General features: G+C 43.8%; 1 protein-coding gene across 2 annotated transcripts; it reads right to left on the reverse strand.

Annotated features, from left to right (window-relative positions):
* Window positions 1–7,642: 7,642 nt before the first annotated feature.
* On the reverse strand, window positions 7,643–25,242 carry PPP1R7 (protein phosphatase 1 regulatory subunit 7). Of its 2 annotated transcripts, XM_085311170.1 has the most exons (11): window positions 25,179–25,238; window positions 24,401–24,478; window positions 24,116–24,238; window positions 19,152–19,207; window positions 18,138–18,203; window positions 17,390–17,520; window positions 16,527–16,689; window positions 12,748–12,864; window positions 11,715–11,819; window positions 10,649–10,735; window positions 7,643–8,023 (listed from the first exon to the last, which is right to left on the reverse strand). In XM_085311170.1, the coding sequence occupies exons 4-11, from the start codon at window positions 19,182–19,184 to the stop codon at window positions 7,847–7,849; spliced, it is 879 nt and encodes a 292-aa protein (XP_085167296.1). In that variant the 5' UTR covers window positions 19,185–19,207; window positions 24,116–24,238; window positions 24,401–24,478; window positions 25,179–25,238; the 3' UTR covers window positions 7,643–7,846. The 2 variants fall into 2 exon arrangements, with proteins under 2 accessions (XP_085167296.1, XP_085167294.1); XM_085311168.1 differs by lacking the exon at window positions 24,401–24,478 and having other exon boundaries at window positions 25,179–25,242.
* Window positions 25,243–25,979: the final 737 nt, after the last annotated feature.

Below are 25,979 nucleotides of genomic sequence, written 5' to 3' on the forward strand. Positions count from 1 at the left end.
GTCAATCCTTCACGCCACCAGTCCCTCCTGTCACTGAGGAGCATATCAACACAATGAAAGTGCGTCAGCACGGCATAGATGAGCCACAGCACCCCCCTATAAGAAAGACCAAGAAGCCTTGGTCAAGAGGCTTTATCAGAGGCCTGATGTTTGAGACGCAAGAAGTCTTGCTCTTTTCCCCACCAGCCCCACAGCCAGAAACTCCTGCCCATGTATTGTGAGATCTTGGAAACACAGGACCCAATTTTGATTACCATTAAGCAAGCTCCCAGGTGGAAAACAAATAAACAAACAAAATCAGTGGTCTGCAGTCTCATCTAGGCTAAAAGCAACGTCCTTTCCTCACACTGCTACCTAGACCACATCCAAGTGGTTTCCACCACAGTCAAGGCAGAGTAAGGCTCAGCCAACAGAGAGCTGGTAAGGAAAACGTCATTCTTCTTGCATTTTTTCTTCACTAGTCAGCACTGTAACAGAAGGAGTTTTCTTAACTCTCTCCACACAACAACCTATCTCAAAGGCATGTCCATCAGCAAGCATGACCCAGCGATGCAAAAGCCGGGGATCCCCCCCTCTACCACAGCTTGTTCCCTGGACAGGGGCCCAAAATACGGTCCAGTCATTGGCCAAGCACCTCAAATCCTTAACACGTGGCAGACACAGGAACACAACCACCTCACGCAATGCCTTGCACCATCTCAGACACATAGGATTTCAGTAACAAGCAAAAAAAGATGCCTTTGCAGAGGTGGACAGACCAGGAGGATGCCACAGTAATCACAGTACACACAGGGAAGGGGAAGATCAGTCTTGTTAACTTACTCCGGCTGGCAGCAACACTGTATCACAGAGGCTGTTGACTGATTTAGTATTAATGAAAACCAGGCAGAGACAACATGGTACCTGCATTAAATGGAACAAATTATTCTCTTCTAATGCACATTCCACCTAAAAATGGAGCCTGGGGACCTCCACATGTATTTTGCTATTGGGAAGACAGTCGTTGATCACTGGTGAGATCTGCTGGGTCAATTTTGTTCTCTTATATGCAGATGTTTGTGTTTTAGTTAACCTGGTAGCTACACTACAAAGATGCTGGGGAGAATCTGCAAACAGTACAGCCAGCAGCAAGAACTGGATGTCAGCCAGAGAAATCAGCTCTATCAGTAATACAGTGGATTAAACGTCCCCATTTCTTTCCGGCTTTATCAGAAACCAGACAAGGAGGCTGGAAAAGATTCAGTTAAGGAGAAAAGAGACTTGCCTTGGGAAATCCGTTTCCTTTAAGTTTCAGATTCTGCGTTTGAACAAAATGCCCAGTTCTTTTCTGTGCTATTCCACGCTCTCAGGGGTACCTGCTACACAACTGTGACTCTTGCTTACCCTCGAGTCACGAATAGCTCACTTTACACCACAGTGGTGTTCAAAAGCATATGTATATATAATATACATATGCTTTCAACTCCTCCCCCCACCCCCTCCCAGGACATACTGTATCATGGCAATGTTGCAGGCTTGGTTTTGGTTTGTTTCAGATTACAACAAGGCCCCTTCATCGAGTGTAGCTGCACACAGTTTGTGCTAGAAGCGCCCTAGAAAGCAGCACAGTTGTATGAGCACTTGGCATCTCAATGCACCAAGAAGCCTGGTCCAAGAGCAACATGGTCAAAACACACCACTGCAAAAGCCACTGGCAACCCGTACCAAAATAGCTTTTCTGACACAAGAGCTTCTTTTTCTGGATGTCAACACAGCATGAGGAACAAACCTCCTGAATTCACCTAAAAGCATAAAAACACCACACAGTTCCTCAAAAGCAAAGAAGTCATGGAAACAGGATGCGTCTCCTACTCCTACACTGAGGACTAGTTAGTATGGAGATAAAACATGCTCCTGCTTTAGACCACAAACAGACACAAAGCTGCCACGAAGAGCATGAGCTTCTGAACATTAGCACTCAGCCCCACCAGGCCCATTCCAAATGTCTCCAGCTGGGCTCATCAAAAATCCCAAGTCACTTCTGAGAACCCGGCCCTGTGGCCGCGCTGTGAAAATCCATCACGCGACCGATGAACTGCAGGACGCGACTAACGAGAGGCCAGTGCTACGAAAAGAGCACGCTTCGGGACCGCAGCTAACACAAAGCTAATCGTGACGACGGTACGCACTGTTTTGTGCTCCGAGGCACAGAACGGTGATGGCCACTGTGTAAAGCGTCGGAGCAAAACCGGTGCAACTGTTTCAAAAGCGAGGGACCGTTTGTTGCAGGTGCTATGGTCTCAGGTGAGGGCATGAAGTTCTCTCCTCTGTTAAGGCCCTTATCGCCCCATGTAAGAGAGTGTCCAGGATAAACTGCAATTATGCCAGGAGATGTAACATTTTCCTGTGTTCCCTTGCAGCCTGCCCACAATATTTCTCAGGCTCTCTGAGAAGAGCTAAGCTTTGGCTGGGACACTTGTATTAACAAAAACAGCGAGTGCTCAAAATTCTGGGGAATAAGCAGGTCTGCAGTTTGCAAAATATAGGATATTTTTAAACCAAGGTGCATTACTTGAGATCAAAGCTTACTTCAGCTACGTCATGTCTTTGCTGCTGCCAGCACTCAGGGAGATTTGCAGGCTTTGCCCTAAAGAAAAAAGCGACACAGACAGTAAAGGTTGCCTGCCAGCGCAGCCCATAGCAAAACACACGCTCTAGGGAAACAGCGGGAGAGTCTGGGGAATGACGATGCTCCTTATTCCTGTTGTGCTCTGGATTGGCAGTGGCACGTGAGACGAGCAGCGGGGCAGTCACCTTCAAAGCCTCACTGCTAGCCCCAGCTTTCTCCCCTCTGTCCTCCAACCAGAGAGCTTCCTTGCTGTGAAAAACATTTTGAAAGGGCAGCGGAAAAAAACCTTGCAAAGCACTTGGGAGCCTCAACAAGCTCCAGCCAAACACACAAACTGGAAAAATGCAAATAGGCTCAGAAATTAGGGCAGAGCCTTGCAAAGCCAGGCAGAGGGTGCAGGTGCCAACTTCCACTTCCCTTTCAAGCATCCAAATCCCCTAGGCACCTCTGGATAATCCAGGCTAAATTTCCACACCTTGAGCCAGATTCTTTGGCATCCAAATATCCTGAAAAGCTCAGGGCCGATACACCCTCTAAGAAGCCTCCACCACACCCAGAAGCTGATTTGACATCTGCAGCACATGGGAACGCATCTTTGCGAAGCAAGTGACTGCAGAAATAGCTTTCTGGAGTGTCTTGAATCAGAGCCCCTTCCCAAGCAGCAGCTGCACCTTGCTGCAAGATGATGGTGATAAAAACATCAGCTGATCCCTGTGACAGTCCATTAAATAGGCACTTATTGGTCCTGCTTTGGCACTAGTGAGAAAGAAAGTGGTGGTGAAGTAGCTACAAGGCAAACCACTGAAAAGCTGGATTACCACCCAGGAATTTACAGCAGCTGGTGTAACAGACACTCCTGTGACCCTCTTCATCACATCTGATAACCCTTGCTCAACCAGAGCGAAATCCCTGGCCCTGCATTTTGCCGAGAGGCAGCAGGATCAGAAACCACAGCTTTTCTACCCTACCTGATATCAGAGGTCACTGCACTCACACCGCACAGCTGCCCTGTGGTCGGACTCCAGAGTTTCTTCCTGGGACACGGGAACCAAGTACCGGCAAGGTGAAACGCCAAAGGGTCCTTCCGCACTACTGCTCTAGGTTTGGCTCTTTTGCCTCCTGCTTTCCCTTGAGTTTCTAGAGACAGGAAAGCGCTAGGTTATTGCTTTAACCTCGTGGTTTAGGGCTGTTTCCTGTCTTGGGAAATGCCAGGCTATACGTATAAGAGGGATAAAGCTCATGGGGAGGGGGGAAGAAGGGAAGTAGGTTTCCAGTACCTTCTTATGAGCTGCCTTTAGCAGGCCCTGCCTTTGTTTGAGCTGGAGGTGGGAACTTGCATGTCCCTGAGCAAACAGAGCCGTTGCATTTTGGTAGAGCTTGTAGAGCGCAAAGAGCCAACCTTTTGCAGAGAAGAAAAGAGAAATAGCAGATTTCCTGTGCTCCAGTGGGTCCAGGTCTTTCACCTGGCCAAGGCACAATGATTTTGAGGTGTTAGTGAAACTTTAAGCACTGCGTTTATCTACCACGTGCAAGAGAAGAGTCACTGCTATTGTTTCTACTTTAGGGAGGGGAGAGGAAAAGCTCAGCTCAATTTTGCCTCACAGGCATTTGTTGGAAAGTGCTGTCCACCACGTGATATGCTGCCAGCCAGCAGCCCACAGAGCACCTCAGGCATATGGTGGTAGCAGCTCCTAGCCAGCTGAGATGCAGCTTTGCCAAAGGATCCGCACGTCAGGTGTGCACCCAGCAACCCAGAAAAGCAGCAGAGAACTCAGCTCCCCCTCTCATCGCGCAGCGGTGAATTTTTCCCAGGTCAGCTCCCCAGTGAAGGCCTTGCATAAGCAAGAAGTAGAAGCATCACCCCAGCTCCTGTTAGCGAAACAACTGCACGCCTGACAAGCAACAGCACGAGACTTTGTCCTGTAGGCACCAAGACACAGGGGTCTATGCATGAGCTAGTCAGCTGAGTCTACTTTTACAGTCAACAGAGATTAGCCCCTATAGCCATGGGGTGTAGAAAGCAATTCATCCAACCAAATACACACATCTCCTTGAGGACAAGATGAATTACCCCAACCCACCACCGAGCAAAAAGGGAGCCCAGGCCGAGCAGCTCAGATGGAGGCACAAAGGCGGATGAGGCGAACCCGCATCCTTAGCGATTCCCCCACGGCCAGACCGCAGGCCTGACGCTCTCAGATCCCAGGTTGGTGCCATGGCCGAGCGCAGCCTCCCACCCCGGCAGACCCAGCATCACCCTACCCACTCTGGCCGCCCAAGTGGTGAATTCCGACGGTGGCTTCCGTGGCATCACAATCACAGATGGAGCCGCACCGTGGCGTCAAGCGAATTAAGAGACACCGAAGCCAACCAAGCAGCACATGAACAGAGACTCCAGCAGCAGACTCCAAAAGCTTTCATGGGTCTCCTCTTTCTTGTCTCTACCTTGCCAGAAGACACAAGGAGTTGCCTCTGCAGAACTTTCAGCAAATTCTTTCACTGAAACAGCCATGCTTCAGCAAGTTTCTTGAAGTTCAGAAGAGTCCTCTCAGTCAAGCAAGCCAGAGTGATTTAACAGAGCCTTAATTTTCATCATAACTCCTAAATGGTCTGGGCACATGTTCCCTTGTCCTTGATTATCTTGCAGTCTTGGGCTAGGATTAGGAGAGCCAAGACAGAACTGAAGTTCCCAGAGCAAAGCACGTGACACCAGGTCTGGTGAATCTCAGTGTCCCTTGGTGCTGCTTTAGGCTTATCAGAAAAAGATTAACTGATTTAACTGAAACTCCAAGAGACACATTTCCAGAAGTGAACACAGACTGTGAAGATGTGAAGTCATCTTCATCTTCCACATAGTTACAACAAAGAGGCACTTTTCTGCATAGCTGCATACCTGAACAAGCTACTTGACAGTATGATGGACATTCTCCATCATGCCTTGGTGGACCATTTGCGTAGAGGGCTGCAAACTTCTGTTTAATACTACTGGTCTCATAGTGAAGAGGAAGGGACCCCACATATGAAACGTTTCCTGGATACCTCACAGATTCAGTGTTAAAAATACACTTGTGCAGAAATCTATCCCAAGCCTGCTGCAGAGAAAGTTATTCACACTTAATTTTTCTTGCAGCCTTTGCCTCAGTCCATTTAGCACATATTAAAACATCCACACCAACCTCGCCCAGGCAGCAGCTGTTCCAGGGGACCAACGAGAGATAACTGTTAGACAAACACACATCGGCAGATGGTAACAGCTTCCAAGTAGGTTTTTCAGATGCTGAAGATACAAAGGTCAATTGCCTAGATCAAACACGGGTGTAGAGGAATGACAAAACCGCATCTCCGCATTTAACGGCAGCAGGACATGATTCATTTTGTTCTCTCAGCACGAACACTGACAGTAGCAAACAGACATCAAACATTTACCTTGTTGGCCAGGAGGCTGCAAGCCAGTCTGGCCCACTCCTCTGGCAATGGTTCATCATCTATCCTTACCAAATTTTTACTTCTCTGGCCCTATTTTACACCTTTCATTAGGAAATCCAGCTCCTGCAGTCAGACTGTAGGGAAAGAGAGCACAACGACACAATACTAATCAACTGAGTGGGCTAAGTGAAGATATACTGCTTCTCCCTCCTCAAGAGCTACTGAAAAGCATTAATAATAAGCAAGTATTAATATTAAGATGACATCAAATACCCCCTCTGACCCCCAAATAGTCCATCTTGATACCTGTTGAGGAAGCAACTGCTGCAAGAGGGGTGACTAAACCATAAGCAACAGATTTTATTTACAGAAGTGCTTAGGGATTCCCATCAGAAATAAGGCCTGCTTTAGCTGGCACTGCACATCTTGTTGAAGATGCCTACTGTCATTTCAGAGATCAGGTAACTAATGACAGATTGCATGACAGTGTAGTCAGCAGCTGCCTTTACTACACCATGGTGATCTTCCTGCCTCCTCCCACATCCATACATTAGCAGCAAGTCCTTTTGAGCTATGCCAGTAAAAATTAGGAGTACTTCACAGAGGACAGTCCTATTCCTCTCCAGACTCTTCTAGGGTTCTCAAAATTGCAATCTAACTGTACAGCACTCTGAACAGGCAGCCTTTACAAAGGCTTTCTATGAAGGCCACATTTGAAGAGAAGCTAAATCAGTCTCCCTCTATAGCAGGCCCACTCATTTTCAACAAACTAGAACACAACATCTACCGAACCTTTCAGCTTCGCTTCAGGCAGTGGCGTCACTCAACATGACCATCAAGGAGCTGCTCTGAAACTCCAGACTGAAGGCCCCAGCCAGCAAACTTACATTCTGGAACAGATCTGGAAACAGCTTCTACTGCAGCCCAGGAAGCAGGAGATACTTGCCATGCTATCTGTACTTTGCTCTGACAAATCCTGAGAAATCAAGAGGCAAACAGGATCATAACCACCAATAAGAAATGTGCAAGAATGGACTAGATTCTTCACCTCCTCAAGAAGAATCCCTTCTGAATCCTGCTTTTTTTTAATTCCAGTTCTCACCTCAGACTACAGCTCTACATTTAAACATGAAAGTCATATCACTGGTGGCTTTCTCAGGGCTGGCAGTTCATTCATGTGGCATGCACATACCCACACAGCTTTCATACCTCAAACTATTTTTCTCAGCCCTCTCTATAATAACCTTGTAGCTCTGTTTCTCGCAAATAAGAACTGCTATAGAAAGTCTAACTCTCCCCCCTCCCTGGAGTTTTGGGAGCAGATGCTTAGCTCTGGCTCAGATTTGCTAAGCTGGGTGAGCATCTTTGTAAGATTCTTTCCCATGGCAACAATGTCACTGTCTTATCATATTTTTACAGATCACCTCTGAACCTGGATTTGAATGTTGGACCAGAGAAAGCACTGTTTGCAAGGATGTTACTGACCTGGAGACGTATCACAGAATCAATGGAAGTCAGCAAGCAGCTCCAGCCAGAAATGCTTCAGTCTGTTGCAAACACTTGCTGCCAAAACTTCCCACATAAATAACAGACAGAAGCACAAGGAAGTCTCTTGTGTTAAGATTTAATAATAATAACATTTCAAAAACAATGAGTGCATTGTACACAAGATCTCGTATTCAGTGCTTTTTATTGACCATTTGTTTTGCGAGCGTCAGTGTACTGAAGACCTAGGGAGTGGTAAGTGGATAAAAAACCCAGCAGGGACATTTCTCCAAGGAGGGCAGGAGAAGAGGGCAGGCAGCAGGAGGTTCAGAATCGAACAAACGTGGCATCGATCTGCCGAACAGACGGGAGGGCCAACATGATTTTGCGCCGGTATTGGGGATCCTTCTGCAAGGGGTTTCGCTCCAGATATACAGTTTCCAAGTTCTTGGCTCCTTTCAGCTCATCCAGGTCACTCCAGCTCTCGATGAGATTATCATTCATCTGCAGAGCACATATACACACACTCACACAAACAAATACTTCCAGCAATGCCTGGTTAGCAAGAACCTAGCCAGACTAATGCTGCTCACAAGGAGTATTTACTCAGTGGCAGTAACCTGTATGATCTTCAAATGCAGGTAAGAAATCCCTGATTAAATGATCCTTTTCCCTCTGGAACCCAAGATAATCTTTTCTGTTGCACTTCCTTCCTAACCTTTACCAACTTATGCACAGTCTTGGGCTGCAGGTCAAACACTCCACCCTACAGATAGTGTACTTGGTCTGACAGGTACACTTGAAAGGACTCAGCGTGATGCTGGGGCAGTGTCTTTATACGAGCATCCCAGGCCATAAGTTGTTCATTTAAGGGTTGGAAACTCCTGTGCCAAGATTTTTTCCATTGTGACATCTATCTTTACTTCCATGACTTGTCCTTGGGAACGTGAGAAAAGATCCAAAACTGATCTGGAAAGTGCTTGTTTTCCCACTCCTTACATCATTTCCCCCAAAAAATTGTTTCTGCAGTCCAAAGATGGCACCAAGCTTCCAGATTCAGGTCCTCCTCACATCAGCATGGGAGCTGCCTCTTTGTTTGCTCTACAAAGAAATTGCCATGAAAGAGGCTGAATAGTTCAATTGCCCTGCAAGGAATCAGAGACTTCAGCCATCCTCTGCTCTTGGATGCATGGGCAGTTCCTACAACAATACCAACTTAGAAAAACCAATGCATTGGCTCTGGCCTCTCTCAACAGCTGTTCTTCCTCACATCAGGCTCCCACAGTAGATGAAAAACTATGTGCACCCTGTAGGTTGCGCGGGATATAAGTAGCTCTATTTTCTCAAGCTGCCTCCTCCTATCTAGTTTTGTGAAAGGAAACTGCTCCATCACTGGGACTGCCAGTGTTCCAGTAAAAGACATTTTTTCAGTTAAGACCACAGACTAATACTGTGAAGAAAATCCACTAGCTCTTCACTCTGCTATAGCTCATCCCAACATCGTTTCAAAGTCACTTGACTGAGATCTGATTCCTCCACCGAGACAACACTGGGAAAAATTTAGAAGATTCCTGCAGTATCTAGGATTTGGAATTCTGTTTCTTTGAGATTAACATTAAAGAACTTGGTTATGTGGTTTCACCTCTTCAGTCAGTGAAAACAAATAAATAGAAACAATACTTGCATGTACCAAAGAAAGTTCTGCCTAGCTTTTTAATCAAGAAGAATATAAGCTTTTTAACAGTGTTAAAAACTTTTTTTAACAGTGTTTTAACAGTGTAAAATAGAGAAAGGGAAAAAAAAAAAAAAAAAAAAAAAAAAAAGGAAAAACAAAAAGAATAGGAGAGCATTCTTTTAGGTTCAGCTGGGGAAAGGAGCTGGACACAGCTACCAGATCTTGGCCAATGCTCTGCTTTGGTAAAGGACTCTTAAAGTACCAGTGTTTTTGCAGAAGTAGTCTAATGAAGACTGGATCCTGCCTTTACCTTCTGCAAAGCAAATGGAAACAGTTGCACAACACCTTCTTGTATAAACAGAACAGCAGCAGAGTTCAAAAAAGAAGATCACAGCAAGTTGCAAAGATTGACAACTGGTCCCACAGCAGCCACGTTGTACTCTCTCAAGTCTACTGCCTGGAAGATGTCATGTTAAACAGGCTGCTCAGTTCCTGTTACACAGAGTTCCTCCTGGAGCCGGTAGGGTCAGGTAACACCACTAGCAGTCTAAGCAGTGCTACGTTGTAAAAAAATAGTCCAAGCAGCCTAGACACCAGGCTCTAGCTAGATTTCATTTGCAACTGCTTTCTAGTTCTTCTATCACTGCCTTTGCCCAGAAGTGTAAATAACAAAGTCCAGATGACAAGCATTAAGCAGTACAACTCTTATTCTCAGCCCTGACTCGTAAGAACTCTATGAGAGCTGAAGATCTGCAACCCATGAGGGTCTGTTATCTTTCCCCCAAACATTAGCAGCTCCCAATTACAGCAGGGCACTGATATTTCAGAAAGGGAGTCTCTATAAAGTTCTTGACTGTAGTTGTGAACGGCAAAGGGCTTAGCAGTTTAGGATGTCACACAGAAACAAAATCAACCTTAAACAGTTATCTGCCTCACAGGAATTGAGGTAAACCAGAGATGGTTTTGTTTTCTTTGTATTTACAGTGACGTGAACACATCAACTCTGCCCTAAATGTGCTTTGAACAGGTAGCGCACTCTGGTGTGGTGCTGAGCCAGTATCAGCTTCTCTCATTTCACAGTCATGCTGACTTACAGAAAGAGGAGATCTGCAGAAATAGGACATAATAGGGTTGTTTTATAACCATTACAAGCAGGGCTTTATCAGGTACAGGTTGGCAGCAGCATCTATATTCTAGGTATAGGCCTGTTACTACTAACCAAAACCCTGCAAAAAATCTTGTCAGGTTTAACTTTTTCCCAGGCAAAACAATCACACTCTTTCCACACGGACTGGTAAGAGCTAAAAGTCAGTCGTCAGAACACAAAGAGCTTACAACAGCTCTAAGGACCACTGGACTCTAAGAAATAAACCGCCCTCCCGCTGTTCCCCGACAGAGGGGTGTCTTTTGCCATAGTACAGATGTTTCAGGTAGCAGCTCCAGCCTGCACTTACCCAAAATTCCTGCAGTTCTGTTAGGTGGCTGATATTTTCAATCTTTTTGATTCTATTGGATGCAATGTCCAGCATTGTAAGTTTGTTCTAGACAAGCAAACACAAGAACTTTAGACCAGACTTCCTTTCATCTTCTCCGTCCCACTTTTTTTTCAGGCCCAGAATTGAAAGTTATTAGAAGCAATGACACGTTATTGCCAGCTGTTTACATGCAGCACAAGAAGAGTTTTCACTGACTAAACATAGCAGGGAGACTGTTTTTAATTAAGCTGGGTTACTGACCTCCCAGATGCCATGCAACACAAATTAAGCTAATTACTGACTGGCAATTGCTAGCCAAATGGTTCTAAACCCTGAACATTCCCAATAGCACATTATGATTAGGAATCCATTAAAAATCAGATCAGGGCAGAAGTGCCCTTTTGAGTGGCAGAGTAAAAACAATCCACAGATTCTTTGAGGTTGAAAGCTCAACAGTTAAAAAAAAAAAAATTCTTTTTTGCCTTGCACACAATCTGCTGAGTTAGATTTCTCTGCTCCTCTACAATGCCATCTACTGTTAAATGAGAACAAAAACACTATAGGCTTCTGTTTGGGCAATTCTCATCAGAAATCTTAGAAAAGTATATTGATAAGAAGGCAAGCCAGATGCCACAGCTTGCCCCTCTCGCCCACAGCTCCAATCGTCCTCCTGAAAAAGACTCCTAGTTATCTACAAACCCCTGTATGAAACATTAAAGCAGAGAGCCAGCAGCAGCACCCAGTTTCTTCCTCTGCTGAAATCAGCCAGGCTGTTTGATTAACCGCATGCTCTGTAGATCCCTCCCCAGAGGGATGTATCCCCAGATAACCACGAAAACTATTCTATTCCAGAAGATCTGTAAGAGCTTTACATATGCAAGATATTTTAACATAGCGAATACTTGAATCTCTGTGCTCTTTTCAAGGTTCACTACCCCCAACATGCAACTGGGGAAGCTGAGGAACAAAAACTTCCAGAAAAGCCCAGTTCCCACGGGCAGCACAATCCAGACACACTGTTAGTGAGAGCTGGTGGGAAGCTCACATTGTTCTCCAGTCCCTCGATGACTTCGATGCCGTTGTGGCTGAGGTACAACTCACGCAAATTCACCAAGCTCTGCAGACCCTCAATCTTTGTCAGACGGTTGCTCTGAAATAGTAACAGCAGTTTAAGTCCACCATAAATAGATCAAAACCCAAGGGAATTACTGAGAAAAAAGCATTTCTCTGAAGTATAACTGTGAAGGAGAAATGACCTGCTGGGGGTGTGAGAAAAGGGGAGGTAGCATAGCCCACACTGATTTAGCATGCTCAGTTCATTTGATCTCTGTGCTACCAACTCACAAGGAAATTCCAGGAAAGCCAAAGTCTTCAAGTTTGGAAGAACAGGACTCTCACCTTTCCATCAAAAAGCTGCAGCCTGGAAGTTTTCTATTTGGTCTATTTAGAAACAACAGGCCTACAAATTAACATTTGCTTTGTAGTTCTTTTTAATGGAATGGTCAGAAGGGAAGCTGCATCACTTACAAGCACGAGCTCAACACAGAATTATACATTGCAGAAAGTATGTCAAACCAAATAAAATGCTTACTGATGCTGCAACATGTTGAAAGCATAAACTTTCTTACTAACAGTTTTAAGAGATACTAGAATGCACTAGGGCTGTCATACAAAGGAGAAGGACACACAAGGAAAGAAGTTATTTCAGAATCTTTCATCCCACCCAAAAGGGAATGAACCTTCCCTAAGCTCATGAACAGATCTCACTTGGCACAGGCTTGTTCAAACACCTTCCTTCTTCAAGAAGGAGGCAGCAACATTAAGCCCACTGCCATTATAAGGACTTCCCTGTCATAACTCATTTAATGCTACTGTAATATATTGCAAAACTGTATTTCAGGAAGGAAATGGAATGAACATTCATTTCCTGTCCCTTCTCACAGAAAAATCAAGCATTTGTTTTGCTCATTTTATCACTGTCTATCAATGTCATTTAGTCTCAAAAGAGCTTCATCTTAAATTACAAGGGTGGTTCCCATATCCCTTGACAATATAAGAGTTCAAAGTAGAATCAGTACCTGTATACTGAGCACAGACAAGTTTGTTAGTGCATCCAAGTTCTGGAGCTTAGTGATTTTATTCTTTCCAAGGAACAGACTGTCAAGATTAGTCAAGGCGTCAATGTTTTCAATTGCCTGTGAAATGACCAAAGGAGACAGTGTTATTGCTGTAACATGATATCCAACTTACAGATGACAAAGTCCAAGAAAGGCATTTTAAGATAGTAAAAATATAGACAGTCTTCTTAAGATGTCTTGGTTCTCGTAAACAATCTGTTATCCTGATCTGATGGTTCTAAAACTTAACACTACGTAACCAAGATATTCTCCAGCTTGGACTGTACAGGCAGCCTTAGATGTCAAGTGTACCTCACATCCTCACAGCGCATCAAAAAAATAAAGATACCTGCAGAGAAATCCACATTACTAGCAACTACTGATGCAGCACATCAGGAACAGAGAGAGGACCATCATCCCATTTCACTCAGTGATCCAAATACACCTAGAACACATGCTCTAAGTATCAGAATTTCAGAAGAGGAAACACAGACTATCTGGACTGCAACGAAGAGGAAAAAGAAAGTGTTTCTAAGTGGAGGATGACAACAAAGTGCACATTACAGCCTTGACCCACGGAGCTGCACTCCTGAAAAAACACAAGCCTGTCAATTCCACAACACAAAGCATGGACAAGGTAGGGCCTTCCTCATGGCCCAAGAGCACAGCAAGTGCAGGGCTTTGTGCAGTGACAGCTGCCTTGTGGCACTATTGCTCACTGACTTTCATCAGGGGTCACGTCAGCTTGTCCTGGCTGTCGTCTCCACAATCCAGGCAGCAACAGCAGAGAAGGAAGAGGCTCAGAGTGTGCTAGACATGACATTCTTGGGGACATCAGGTGTATCCAGAGCAGGGGATACTTGTTTGTGAAACAAGAAAATCTGTTACTAGTGAATGGAAGAAGCATCTGAGAGGAGAAAATAGAATTCCCAAATTTAATCCTGACCACGGATAAACATAACCCAGAGGCAAGCTGTTTAACTTCTCTGCACACCAGCTTCTGTGCCATAGCAAGGTTAACTGTCTCATGGGTGTATCTAAAGGTAATGATGATGCACGTGTCGAATATACCTGCTACTAGCACAACATACACGCTATGCTAATCTAAGCCGTGAGCTCAGCCTTCAGTGGGAGGCGCTAAGAATCTCTGTGAGGTGTTGAACCAAATCCTCTACTTACAATGGAAGGGGCAAAAGAAAGCATGAATAGGAGGGAGGAATATATAAGGGGAAAAAAGAGGGAGGGGGGCTTAGAAAAGACTCCTATAAACAGAAGGAAAGAAAACACTGTGGATTTTTGCAGGGGAATAGTCTCCTTTACGTCAAAGGCAAAGAACTACCACTGGAAGAGAGTTTTAAATAGGGACTTCAGCTCACACACACACACACACACAAAAAAAANAAAAAAAAAAAAAAAAAAACAATATAAGATACACACACAGCTGTGCCTCTGTGCTCAAGTACCTTTTGACTTTTCAGTTTTTCCTTCTTGTCTGGTGAAGAGTTTCAGAGAGCAGTAGTGTTAATGAGACAGGCCGCGGAGTCCTGATAATGTCTTTGCACACACATGTGCACGTATACACACACACAGGATAGAAGAGGAAGATGGACAGAAACACATACACACTACATCTTATAGATGCACTTTGGAAAGGAAAGAAGCTTTTCAACATCTATTCCAGAATAGCCAACAGATTCAACATAAGCTGTTTATCAGCACATACTGGAATTCACATTCCTTCTAGCCTGCAGAACTACCCGTTTTGGCCTTGCAAGAAAATAGATACATTTCTTAGTGGAAATTCCCCAAATCCTGGCAGTAGGGAAGAAAGGCTTGTGGTTCTGAGGATGTTGAGAATTAACCAGATGGGGACAAAAATAAATAAAGTGTGCTACTTAAAGTTACAAAAAGGCCACACTTAAGTGAGAGCATGGGATAGATAGATGCAAGGAAAAGAATTAGGACAGCAAATAAAGAAACGCTTGCCTCAGTTCAATTTTGGGGAAAAAAAAACAGCTCACGCATAAAATTTGCTTCCCCAACATTAGCATAATAAAGACAGAACTATGAGTGTTTAGCAAGTCATGACTGACTCCAGGCTAAAAGCGCGCTGAAAGATTAGAGTTTTACAGCAAAGCAACTAAGGTAACATTAGCGCAGTAACTCTAACGCACAGGGGATTAGCATCAGGCACTCCAGCGCTGAGAACACCGCCTGAGCAGATAGTCCATAGGTTATTACCCTGCAGAGTGAAGGACAGGCCCAGTTGCAAAAAGCAGGTAGCTGGGTTACTGTTCCAACAGAACCAGTTCTAGCTGCCCCCAAATAACAGGAGTTGCATTTCTTTGGTGTTGGTTTGTTTCTGTACACACAGGTTCAACACTGAGAAAAATACATGTAAAAATAATCAGCCAAAGATATTCTTTGGCTTGACAACAATGGTGGCAATGAACTGCCTAAACATCAACACAAAAAAAACTTAATTTTTTCTGCACAAGGTAGTGATTCTTAGATATGAAATAAAGTACAAGTTTTGCCTAGCTCAGCTTTCAACATGTAAGAAGCAGTAGCCTGTTGGGTTTCTGCCTAAGGAAACTGCATCTCTCTCCTGATCTCCGTAGGTCATTTTCCCTAGCCTATGCAAACTACAATGTTTCTAAGCACTCATCTGGCTGATGTTCTCACACTCTAGATTTATTCCCTTAAGTCATTTCATTTCCAAAGTAATAATTTCTTCAGCTGGAAGCCAAATGGATCCAACTCAGCATTAGCAGCAAGAAAAATTCTAGCCACTCTATAAAAGCAGCAAATATTTCTGCCTTAATACAAAGAAAGACTGTTACAGTAGCTGAACTTTCCTTCTTTTCTAGAAAGAGAAATGTGCTTCTATGGCCTTTGCAACAAAAGACAAATAAATATTTTCCTAGATTGCTCTTTCAGCATAACAAGCAATTTTCCAAAGAATGAGACTGCAATGGAAGAATGTCAACTTAAATAATTTTCAGTTTGGAACTCACTCATTTGTTAGAAATATTTTTTAAAATGAAAATAATTGAAAGCATTTCTTAAAATAGTTTACTTTGCATGCTGCAAGTCTTTTGCATTGTCTGTTCCACCAATTCTCTTATGAGTTAGGAAAAATGCAGAAAAGCATACCTTACTGACAGGAGAGGGAGTACTCAGAATTGCCTCCCTTTTTAAGTGGGCTAGATTTCAAGTGAACAAAATTGGAAAGGTCACAAATTACACTGTAAAAAAACTTGACCAGGTAGTCAGCAGTGCAGTATCAGGTTTATGAAGCACTTCAGAGTGAAGCTTCAGGAAAATCTTTTTCTTGATTGAGATGGACTTAACTATAAGTTATCAATTGCACATACAAATCTGAAACTAGAATTAAATTTGAATTTAATAGGTTTTATAAAATAGAAGCAGGCAGACTGCCAGCCTGTAGGAAGGTAAGAGAAAACAAGGTTTGGCTCTCTACCAAAAGGAAACTCATCTGCAAAAGGCACAGGAGTTGCATGAGGTCATTTAAGAGAAATTCATAAACAGTAATTTAGTAGCCATGCACTAAACACATACATAATTGGAGGATTCAGCATGCATAGCAATAAGCAATTACACATTAAATGACTAGAACAATCAAAAGAGCAAAATTGCATGTAGAAGTCAATGCAGTGCACTTTCAGAAGTCTAAGAGCACAAAACTCCTCAGCTAACATCTTGTACAGTGAACCTACCCGGATTCGATTGGATCCCAACTCTAACATCTGTAACTGCTGTAAGTTACTTAAATTCTCAATTTTGCCAATTTTGTTGTTGACAAGGAAGAGTTTTTTAAGCTGAGTAAGCCGATCTAGTCCTTCAATTTGTCGGAGAACATTAAATGAGATGTCCAGGATCCTGAGAAAAAACAAAATAAAAGTCTCTTCAGTCCAGGAGGAACAGATGATTTTGGAAGAGGTGCTTGTAAACTGGTGGGAAATCCCACTATCTGCAGAGATCAAGTACTCCACTAGCCTTTGAAGCTACAGTCAAACTGTCTTTTTTTTTTTTTTTAAAAAAAAAAAAAAAACTATAAATGACAACAAATCCAGCCTTCAAAATATTTCTACGGCCTATCAGAAGATGAAAAAACAAAAAAAAACCCCACTTTCATGTGCAAATGAAAGATATCACTATGCCCAGTTTTGGAGCTGCCACCGTGGGAGGAAATCGATCTTCGTTATTGTGTATTCTTGAGAAAAGTGTGCATCCAGCACATCTGCCTCTAACAGGACAAGGTCAAGGCCTCCCGCAACTATGAAACAATTACAGCTGTGGGAAGCACAGGGTAGAAAAAAAATCACTGCCAGCACCTATCAATCCAGCTGCCTTATGCAGCACCCATTTCATTTTTGGCTGTCCCCGACGAGCTCCAGGATAATGAAACTAGTTCATCACACAAGTCAAATCCCCATGGACAACAGACACTGTCTTTCACACAGCACTCAAATGAATCCCAAGGAAAAGGCCTGCATGATAAAGGCAGGAGTAAGTACAGCATGAGTAATTCAGTGACAAACAATCCTTAGCCCAAGCCCAGTGATCACCCTAGACTCACTCAAGTTCTGCCAGAGCCTCCAAGTTCTCGATCTTCCGTATCTGATTATCATAGAGATCCAGCTCCCGCAGGGTCTGCAGTTGCTCCAGGTTCTCAATGCGCTTAACCAAATTCTGACGCAGACACAGAGTCTAATAGTTGGGAAAAAGTTTAAAAACAAACAGGAAAATAGATATGAATGACCGCATGCACTGCCTTTTGGAATACAGACAATAAGCTTTCTGGTTTATCCGTAAGTTGTTGTTGAGGTTTTCTGTTTTTACAGAATCTTTTCTTGTTTTATTTCTACTCTATTAAAAGAAAAATTCTAATATTAAGTTGGTCAAATACTGTAATAGGGGCCCAGAGAAGTTGTGGAGTCTCCATTCTTGGAAGCAAAGCTTGACTGGATGAGGCCCTCAGCAACATGCTCTAACTAGATCTATTTAAACAGAGGTTGACTAAAGACCTCCAGAGGTCCTTTCCTTCCCAACCCAAATTATTCTATGTTAAGTGGGCTGTGCAAATACATAATTCATATCTTAGGATGATCCCTGATGCCTCATTTCATCCTCTTTCAACACCAGCTTCCAGAACCCCAGGACTTTGGCTACGACTTGACAAATGGGCAAACGTTACCTTCTTCAGTCCAACACAAAGCAAACTCATCAGAATCTCAGTCAAAAGGACACCCTGTACTGGTTTTCTTATAGGTCAGTTTAGCAAAATCTCCAGCTCCACAGGACAGTCTTTATTCCTTAGAGCTTACCTTCACTTTCTTGAGCACCTCAAATCCTTCTATCTTCCCAATTCGGAAATGATTCAAGTCAACATCCTGAAAGAGAAATGGAGGTCAGAGGGATTCAGCGGCTGTTCCAGAACAGTCTTCAAAAACCAACTTAGTACCTTGTTCTAAGGAAAATTACAGTCTTACAAACTACATAGTTCATTAAAGAAACCTTTCAAAGAACTCATAAAGATTTGGTTTGGCAGATGATTTTATCATCACAGATGAAGCACACGGCCTTAGCTTCTCAACTGCAAACACCATCCGTGGAAGGGCGACAGCATGAGGCCCTCTCATGAGTATGAGTTTTGTTTCAACAAAAAAAATTCTGAATTTACTTAGAAAGACAAATTCTATGGTCCAGAAGGAATAATGTACTACATAAAATTCTCAAACTTGCTTCGTCGGGGCTTAACTGGGACAAACTTTGCAATTTCCAGCTCCAGACCTCAGATGAACAGAGACCACTGACAGTTTTGTGAACATAACTCTGCATCAACTGATGCATATCTGTACTGTCTAGCCCCCAGGTATTCTGGTGTTGCAAACCAGTCAAGAAAAGAAAAAATGCACCTTACCACCCAAGCTCAGCAATCCACCAGCTGACAGGCTCATGCAGCTGCCTACACCAAGGCATAAGGCCAGTAACTGGCTGTGCCCGTCATGAATCACGGGTCTTTCAGTAGCAGCCAGCTCATTAAAGATATTCTCACAAAAGCTTTATCACATCACTAATGCTTGCAGCATGCCCCCATTTTCAGTGTCTCCCTGCTTATTCTGAAGTTCAAAATGACTAACGAAAGGTTTCAGCAGTTGATTAAGAATAAAACATCTTTACTTCTTGTCTAAAAAACCTCTGAACCAACTCTGGTGAGGATCACGACAGCCTGTATCTTTGGAGGAACTGTATCTTTTAACCGACTTTCACACTTTCATTTGCTGACTTTTCCTTTGTATTGTGTTAAATTCTTATGAGAAAAAAAAAATCTGTCTCACCTCAGCTTCTGGGTCCAGGCTAATTGTCTCCATGTCCACCGGCGTCTCTGCTTCTCCTGCAGCAGAAGCAAATACATTATAAACTTGTGCTCCATGACAGTTAATGGTGAAGTTACAGTGGCTAGCAAATGGACAGAAAAGGGAAACAAATACTCTTCTGAAGAAATAACACACAAGATGCACAGTTAAGATAGGTGAAGTGCATTTTTAATGCACCAGACTATCTGGCTCTCATCATGACATCTAGTCATCAACAAAAGCTTCCTCTACAACAGGATTTCATGCCCAGAGGCAAGGCACAGAAAGAACAGCACCTCACCCACTCTGCATGGAGGGCTGGTAAATAATGCTGGCTTAAAACTGATTTTTGGCAAGATTCCTTTCCCTGTCTCCCTTACCACCCCACCATCATCCCTCTGAAGAGTTACCATCCAAAGGGTTTCTTCTCAATCTGAAGCAGTGCTGCCAAGAACAAACCTAGCACACCTGTATCACCTAGAGCAGCACCAACCACAACCAAGAACCACAACAATCCCACCCTTGAGCTTTTCATTCATAAATATTACCAATTTCCATCACCGTTGTGCACAATTTTGCCTGGATCTCCCTTTTTTGTTTATTAAATGAACACACTAATATGCTAGAAAACACTGTTTATCACACCGCTTACATTTTCTTGGGAAATGCTTTTACAGCTCTGGAAGACAGCCCAACATTTGCTGTACTTCTAGCACAGCACAAGAGGGAGTGGAGTTTAGTGGATAAATTCACGTTGAATAATTCATGCCTGATTCCCATTTGTTGGGGATGGTGTGCTGGTTGCATCAATTTCAGAAGGAAAGTCTAATTAGACTTTGCAAGATAGATATGAAGTGGAAACAGGCTGCATGTTGTTTATGTATAGTCTCTGCATGTACCACTGAAAGAACACCACAAAAATCTTTAATTACAGTCCTAAGTACAAAGATTCTGAATTAACTCCTGCATTACCACATGCAAGCTCATTCCATTAATCCAGAAATAATAACTATTTTTACAGTCCAGCATGGCTACAACAGCCACATAAATGCCAAATAACTCGTACCCTTAACGAGTGCTTGTCTTACAGACGCTTGGCATTTTCCATAGCAGGGCTTAACCGGTTTCAGTTGCTTCACAGTCATTTGCCTTGCTGTATTTGGTCTCTTGCTCCCCCCAGGGAATTCAAACAGGGGACAGCCCTCACTGAACTGACTCATGAAATTTAAGCGTAAACACAATCCTCTGTCCTCATCTTCTAATACCATATATAGCATAAACTAACAGGAAGCATAATTCATATTTTGAAGGTGTGAAACAAGCCGGTCGTTTGGGTGTATTTATCGAAACACCACCAAAACTGACAAAATATGTATGCCTAACAGCATTTTAGTAGTGGACAACAGTTCTTTTCCCCTACTATTCTTCCAGATCAGGAGTGATGCACTCCAGCAGAGGAGTGGGATATACTGTCCTGCTGCTACCAAAGCTGTACCTACTTGACCCATTGCTAGGACGCAAGATGCTGCAAATGGAAAACTCCAAGACAAACAAGTAGCCTAGTTGAATTTATGGCCAACAGGGATACAGTCCAAGTTCAGAACAAGATCTGAGAGATCATATTAAAACAAAACAAAACAACCCTCCCTAAAATGTTCCCCTTGAATTAAGCTGCACCAGCAATAAGTCACAGTTTTCATGGTAAAGGAACTTCTCCCTTTGAGACTTGTAAGTTCTTCAACATTAAAAGCCAACAATGCACTTAGTAGATAATTTGGTGAAAAACTTTATTCCTCAAACATTTTTTGGCTGACAAGTTTCTCTACAAAACATACATATTTCTCAGTCCACTACGGACTACTAATACTGCCAAAACCAAATGTTTATGTTAAATACATTACACTAGGATCTGCTGATGAACAGCTCTGAGAGCACTTTAGAAATGCAAGTAAAATACTGCCTCCTCCTCCTCCTCCTATTTTCACCTTTTGATATTGAGTGACTGGACCAATAGATCAAAAGGTGATGTAGTCTAGGCTCAACAAGAAAGAAAGAGTCCTCACCAGTTTGTAGAGAGATTTTTCGTAACAATGATTTACAGCCACTGATTTCTTCAAACACTTGTGGATATATGCGGTGCTGTTACTAGCATTTGGATAGAGAATTTACTGGCACAAAACACATTTGACTTTATAACCCATGTCTAGTTACCCATGGCATCTCAAGGAGCAATAAAATTCTGTATTACACAAACACTTGAGCTGCTTACGCCGTGTTTCACATACAACCTTTGTATGAGCAAACAGTGCAGATACAGTACACGAAAGGAGTTATCTACTAGCAAAGATTACTAGTGTAATTTGTTTTAATCAACTATACTAAAAACCAACAAGCAGTCACACCTTAATTCCTTCCTCCTCCATACAAGTCCTCTCTTTCTCACTATGAAGAAACTGACAGTCTCCGAAGGATTATTATAGGACAGAAGACATTCATTATCTCCAGAAAATTCCCAACAAATCCCCAAAGATCTAAAAAGATGCCATAGCAAAGGCAAGACAAATACAACACATCTGATTTAGAAACAGCAGCCTTTTAACAAGACTGGTATCTTAGCAATAGATAGATTTTAGTCCAGCACACTGGCAGAGTCAGTGTGGGCAAGAAGCACACAACTCCAGAGGCACAAAACCAAAGCCCCACTGCTTCCTAACAGTCAGAATCACACAGCAAACATACATACGCTGAATTCACAACAATAAGAGGAATTTAAACCTGAACACAAAGGCAAAAATTTTCCTGCAGTGAAGCTGATTTTCATAAATTTTAGGTACAGGATAAAATCTTCTCCACCTAACAGACTAAGCAGTGAGATTTATACACTTACAACATGGATAGATCAATATTGGTACCAAAAAAAAAAAAAAGGAAAAAAAAAATCAGTGTACATATTTACTCTAAAGAACATATTAGCAAGAAAACAACAGTTCTAGAGGATTTACTGACCATGAACTGACCAAAAATTGTTTTGTTTACGAACCAAATAAATACAAAACACAAAGAGCCCTAAACTGCCCCTTCTACAGTCATTTCTACAAACCAAAGCGCAGTTTCACTTGTGGGCATTCAAGTAGACAATTTCCTATGGCCACAATTTTTAAATGTATCAGGGTTTCTCAAAGGGGAAAAAAAACATTGTTCTAGCAGTGAAGCTACTTAACTGAGTTTTTAATGAAACGGATGCCTGTAACCTACACAGCTTTGCAGATGCAGGGAAAAGGCTACATCTGGGGAACATGAGATCCGCAATACGGAACAGTAGTTACGGAGTTATGTAATTCCACAGTACCACAAGCATTAATGCAACCAAAAGCCTAACTGCATTCTTTAACTGCATATGCATGAAAAATATTATATATAGCTAAGTTATAGGCTTCCTAAACAGAGCTGCTATTCTTCAGAGAATTAGCTGAATGAAAAATTTGAAATTGCAGCTGCTTGAGTTTTCTCTATGTTCTTCTGTGGAAAGCATGGAAAACTGTTCATTTTTCAACGAACTGGGCAACTCAGAAGCTGGCTACTGACACTAATTCAAATGTTCCAAAATTATTTCCCCTGCTTGGTCTCTGTTCTAGTTGAAATCTGCTGAATCCTATCGGTTTGGAAGAAGAAGAAATGACAACACAGTTATTAACTTAAATAGTTCTCAGTATAATCCACCCATCAAACCTGAATTCTGTTCCTGCTTCAATTTGTAATGAAAATAGGACATTGGAAGTCTTCCCTTTAATATTATAATTCCCAGAGGAAACAACATACAAAATATAACTTTAAATGTGCAGATAAACAATGTTAGCTGAATTAATGTTCAAAATGCTGTGTGTGTGCAAAAGAAAACAATGACTGACTGATCTGCTTGGTTTTACCGTCCATATAGTGCCTGGGCTCTACAATTTGCAAGATGTGCTCGTGCATTTTGACAGACATCATCACACCATTTTGCCAGTAATCATAGAAAACTATATGTTAACAGGGAATTATAGCTAGACTGAGATCATTTTATTAGGAAATGAGAGTTCAAATTCTCACAATAATTTACTGTTTTGGGAAATAATTTTGCAAATTCTAAAGGATGTGGTTAAAAGGGATCTGTAAAAGAGGAATAGTCAAAAAAAATGCTGCAGAAAAACATTGCTGCATTATTTCACTTTCATTTCCAGACCTATAGTTACTTTAATATGTTCTTCAAAAGGATGTTATTATATCTAAAATTATTAGCTAGGACTCACTTTAGATCTATTAGAGATTTAACTCTTTTTAGTCCAACATCCACCAACAAGCACTAGAGGTTTAGTTAAAGTCGACAAGTCTTCAGAGGATCGTCAGAGATGGATTTGCTCCAATTGAGTCTAAGCAAGTTACGAAAAAACCCAAACCTTTATCAAACACGTACAAGCTTAAAAAAAAAAAAAAAGCCTGTCAAAAATTCTACCACATTACAGTAATATAAACAGCAGAAATAGCAGTAGGAGTTCTAAGTCAAGAGGATTCAAACATACAGAGGCAAATATTTTGAAACATCTTTTAAAGGTTTTTAAAATAATGACTGAAAGCTTCCTTCACTCTATCTAGAAATAGTCTCCTTTGCGTTTCAAAGAAATCCAGCAATTTAAAAGTAAATAGCTACATACACTAAACCAGAGATACAAAGAACTGTTCCTTTTTTGTTTCTAATGAACATTTGCAGCACCTTTCCATAAAAGAAAGGCAGCTTTGTTCTATCAATGAGTACCTTACCATTAGTTTTTTAAAAAGAGCTCTATGAAAAATTCATGTAATAATACAGATATCACATATAGCCATGAAAAATACAAAGGAATGATGCACAGATACCGCTGTAAGTAAGGCCACCCTTCCTAGGGTGGCCAATTAGATTGGCTGGGTACCTGTGGAGTTCTCGCCATTCTGCTCGTCTCTCAGGCTCTGCTGACTGAGGTCTGTTACTAGGCAAGCTGCTTGCTTCTTCCCTTCTTCATCTCCTGACTCCTCCGATTCAATCCGCTTATCAACTGTATAAGATACATAACAGGAGATTTAGGCTACTTTTGTGAGTGGAGCAGAGAAGTAGCAAGCAAAGATAATAACCAGGACTCATGTACACCACTATGCAGTTAGTAGAAATCCTAAGTTAACTAAATTAAAGGTTTAGTCTTAAATAAAAGGCCTCTTACCCCTTGTTTCTAGTTTGATTTTGGATGCACTTTTTCCTCCCTTCAGATCTTCCTAAAACCAACAATCTGGGAAGAAGACTGGAGGAAAAAGGAAATTTCTTAGATCAAAGGAGTGCAAATCCAAAGATTACGGAGATGGAATTATATTTTATTATTACATTTATCATTACATTTAAAGAGCTTTTAGGAAAAAAAATAAATCAATATCTCGTACAACAGTACCAATGACATGAGTAAAGGCTTCAAAAAAAAAAAATCCCTGTAGATAAAGCAAGTGTCTCCCCAGCCTGACCGCTCCATCCTTTCCCTGGTCACAACTCCGCGACCACCCTGGCCCCGGGGGAGCGGGGGCTCTTCGCTGTGCGCAGCGCACAGACACCCCTCGGCCTTTACACTCCCCTCCCAGGGCGACCGAGGAGGAGCAGCGCCATGCCAGGGTGCCGCTTGCTATCACCGTCGCTTTTTAGGTCATCTCCACCAACCCACTTCGGTCACCTCCCGCGCGCGAAGCTCCCAATGAAGGGGGGAGGAGGGGGCCGCATCACGTCGTGCCCCAAACAACACCTGCGCCACAGGCCGCCGGCCCTCCTCGGCCCGCAGGCCCCCCACCCCAACGGGCAGCTGCCCCCGGGGACCAACAGCGGCGGCGGCGTCCCCCTCCCCGCCCCCCGCACGGCGGAGGGCCCGGCAGCCGCCCCGCCGAGCGACAACGGCCCAGCGCCGCCCGCCCCCGCCCCCTCAGCGGCCGCGGCCGTGCCGGCGCCCGGCGGGCTCTCACCCTCCATCATCTCCTGCGGTCCCTCTCCGCTCTCCGCCGCCATGTTGCTTCTCCTCCCCCCCACCCCCCCCCCSGAAACCGTCSCAACGGCCGCCYCGGCCAATCAGAGCCCGCCGTTGGCGGAGCGCCGCAGACAGTCACCGCTGCGAGGTGGTGCGCCGTCGAGGGAGGGGCGGGGCATTGGCCGCCCGTCAACACTCCCGCGCATGCGCGCGAGCCTGAGCCCCCGCTGCCTTCTGGGAACTGTAGTTCTCTGCGGGCAGAGGAGGATGCCGCCTTCGCGCCTGGCATTGGCGGGGGAGGGGGTGCCACTTCCCAGCCCACCACCAGTGCCTCGGGCCTCAGCGAACTCTTTCTGGCCGTTTAGAGCCGCCTGCAAAGCCTTCCAAGGATCTCCTTCAGCCTGCAGAGCGGCCAGCTCCTCCGACACAGAGGAGTTCCCTGCCTCAGCCCTGCGGGCCTTCCCTGCCCCGCGACTCTGCTAGGCCCTGACCGAAGCCCTGGCCTTTGCTCAGGCTTTGCTGAGGCTTCGTCACCCCTGGGCCCTCCCACACACCTCCTCTCAGGCCGCGAGAGCGGGCAGCCCGGCGCGGCCCACCCCGGGGCTGCCCGCAGGCGGTCGCTCTCAACAGGGCATCGCGGGGGCGCGAAGAGGGCTGCGGTGAGGGACAGAGAGTCCGGAGGGAGCTGCCCATTCCCCCAGGCTCTCTCAGTGCGCCGCCCGACGTCGGCCCGTAGTAACGGCAGCGCAGCGCGCGGGCCGGCGGGTGGCCGCGGCGGGCGGCTTTATCCATTCAAGTG

Source organism: Rhea americana, unplaced genomic scaffold (genome assembly GCF_003343005.1).
Source record: "Rhea americana isolate MKP2758 unplaced genomic scaffold, rheAme1 scaffold_334, whole genome shotgun sequence".
Classification (NCBI taxonomy): domain Eukaryota; kingdom Metazoa; phylum Chordata; class Aves; order Rheiformes; family Rheidae; genus Rhea; species Rhea americana.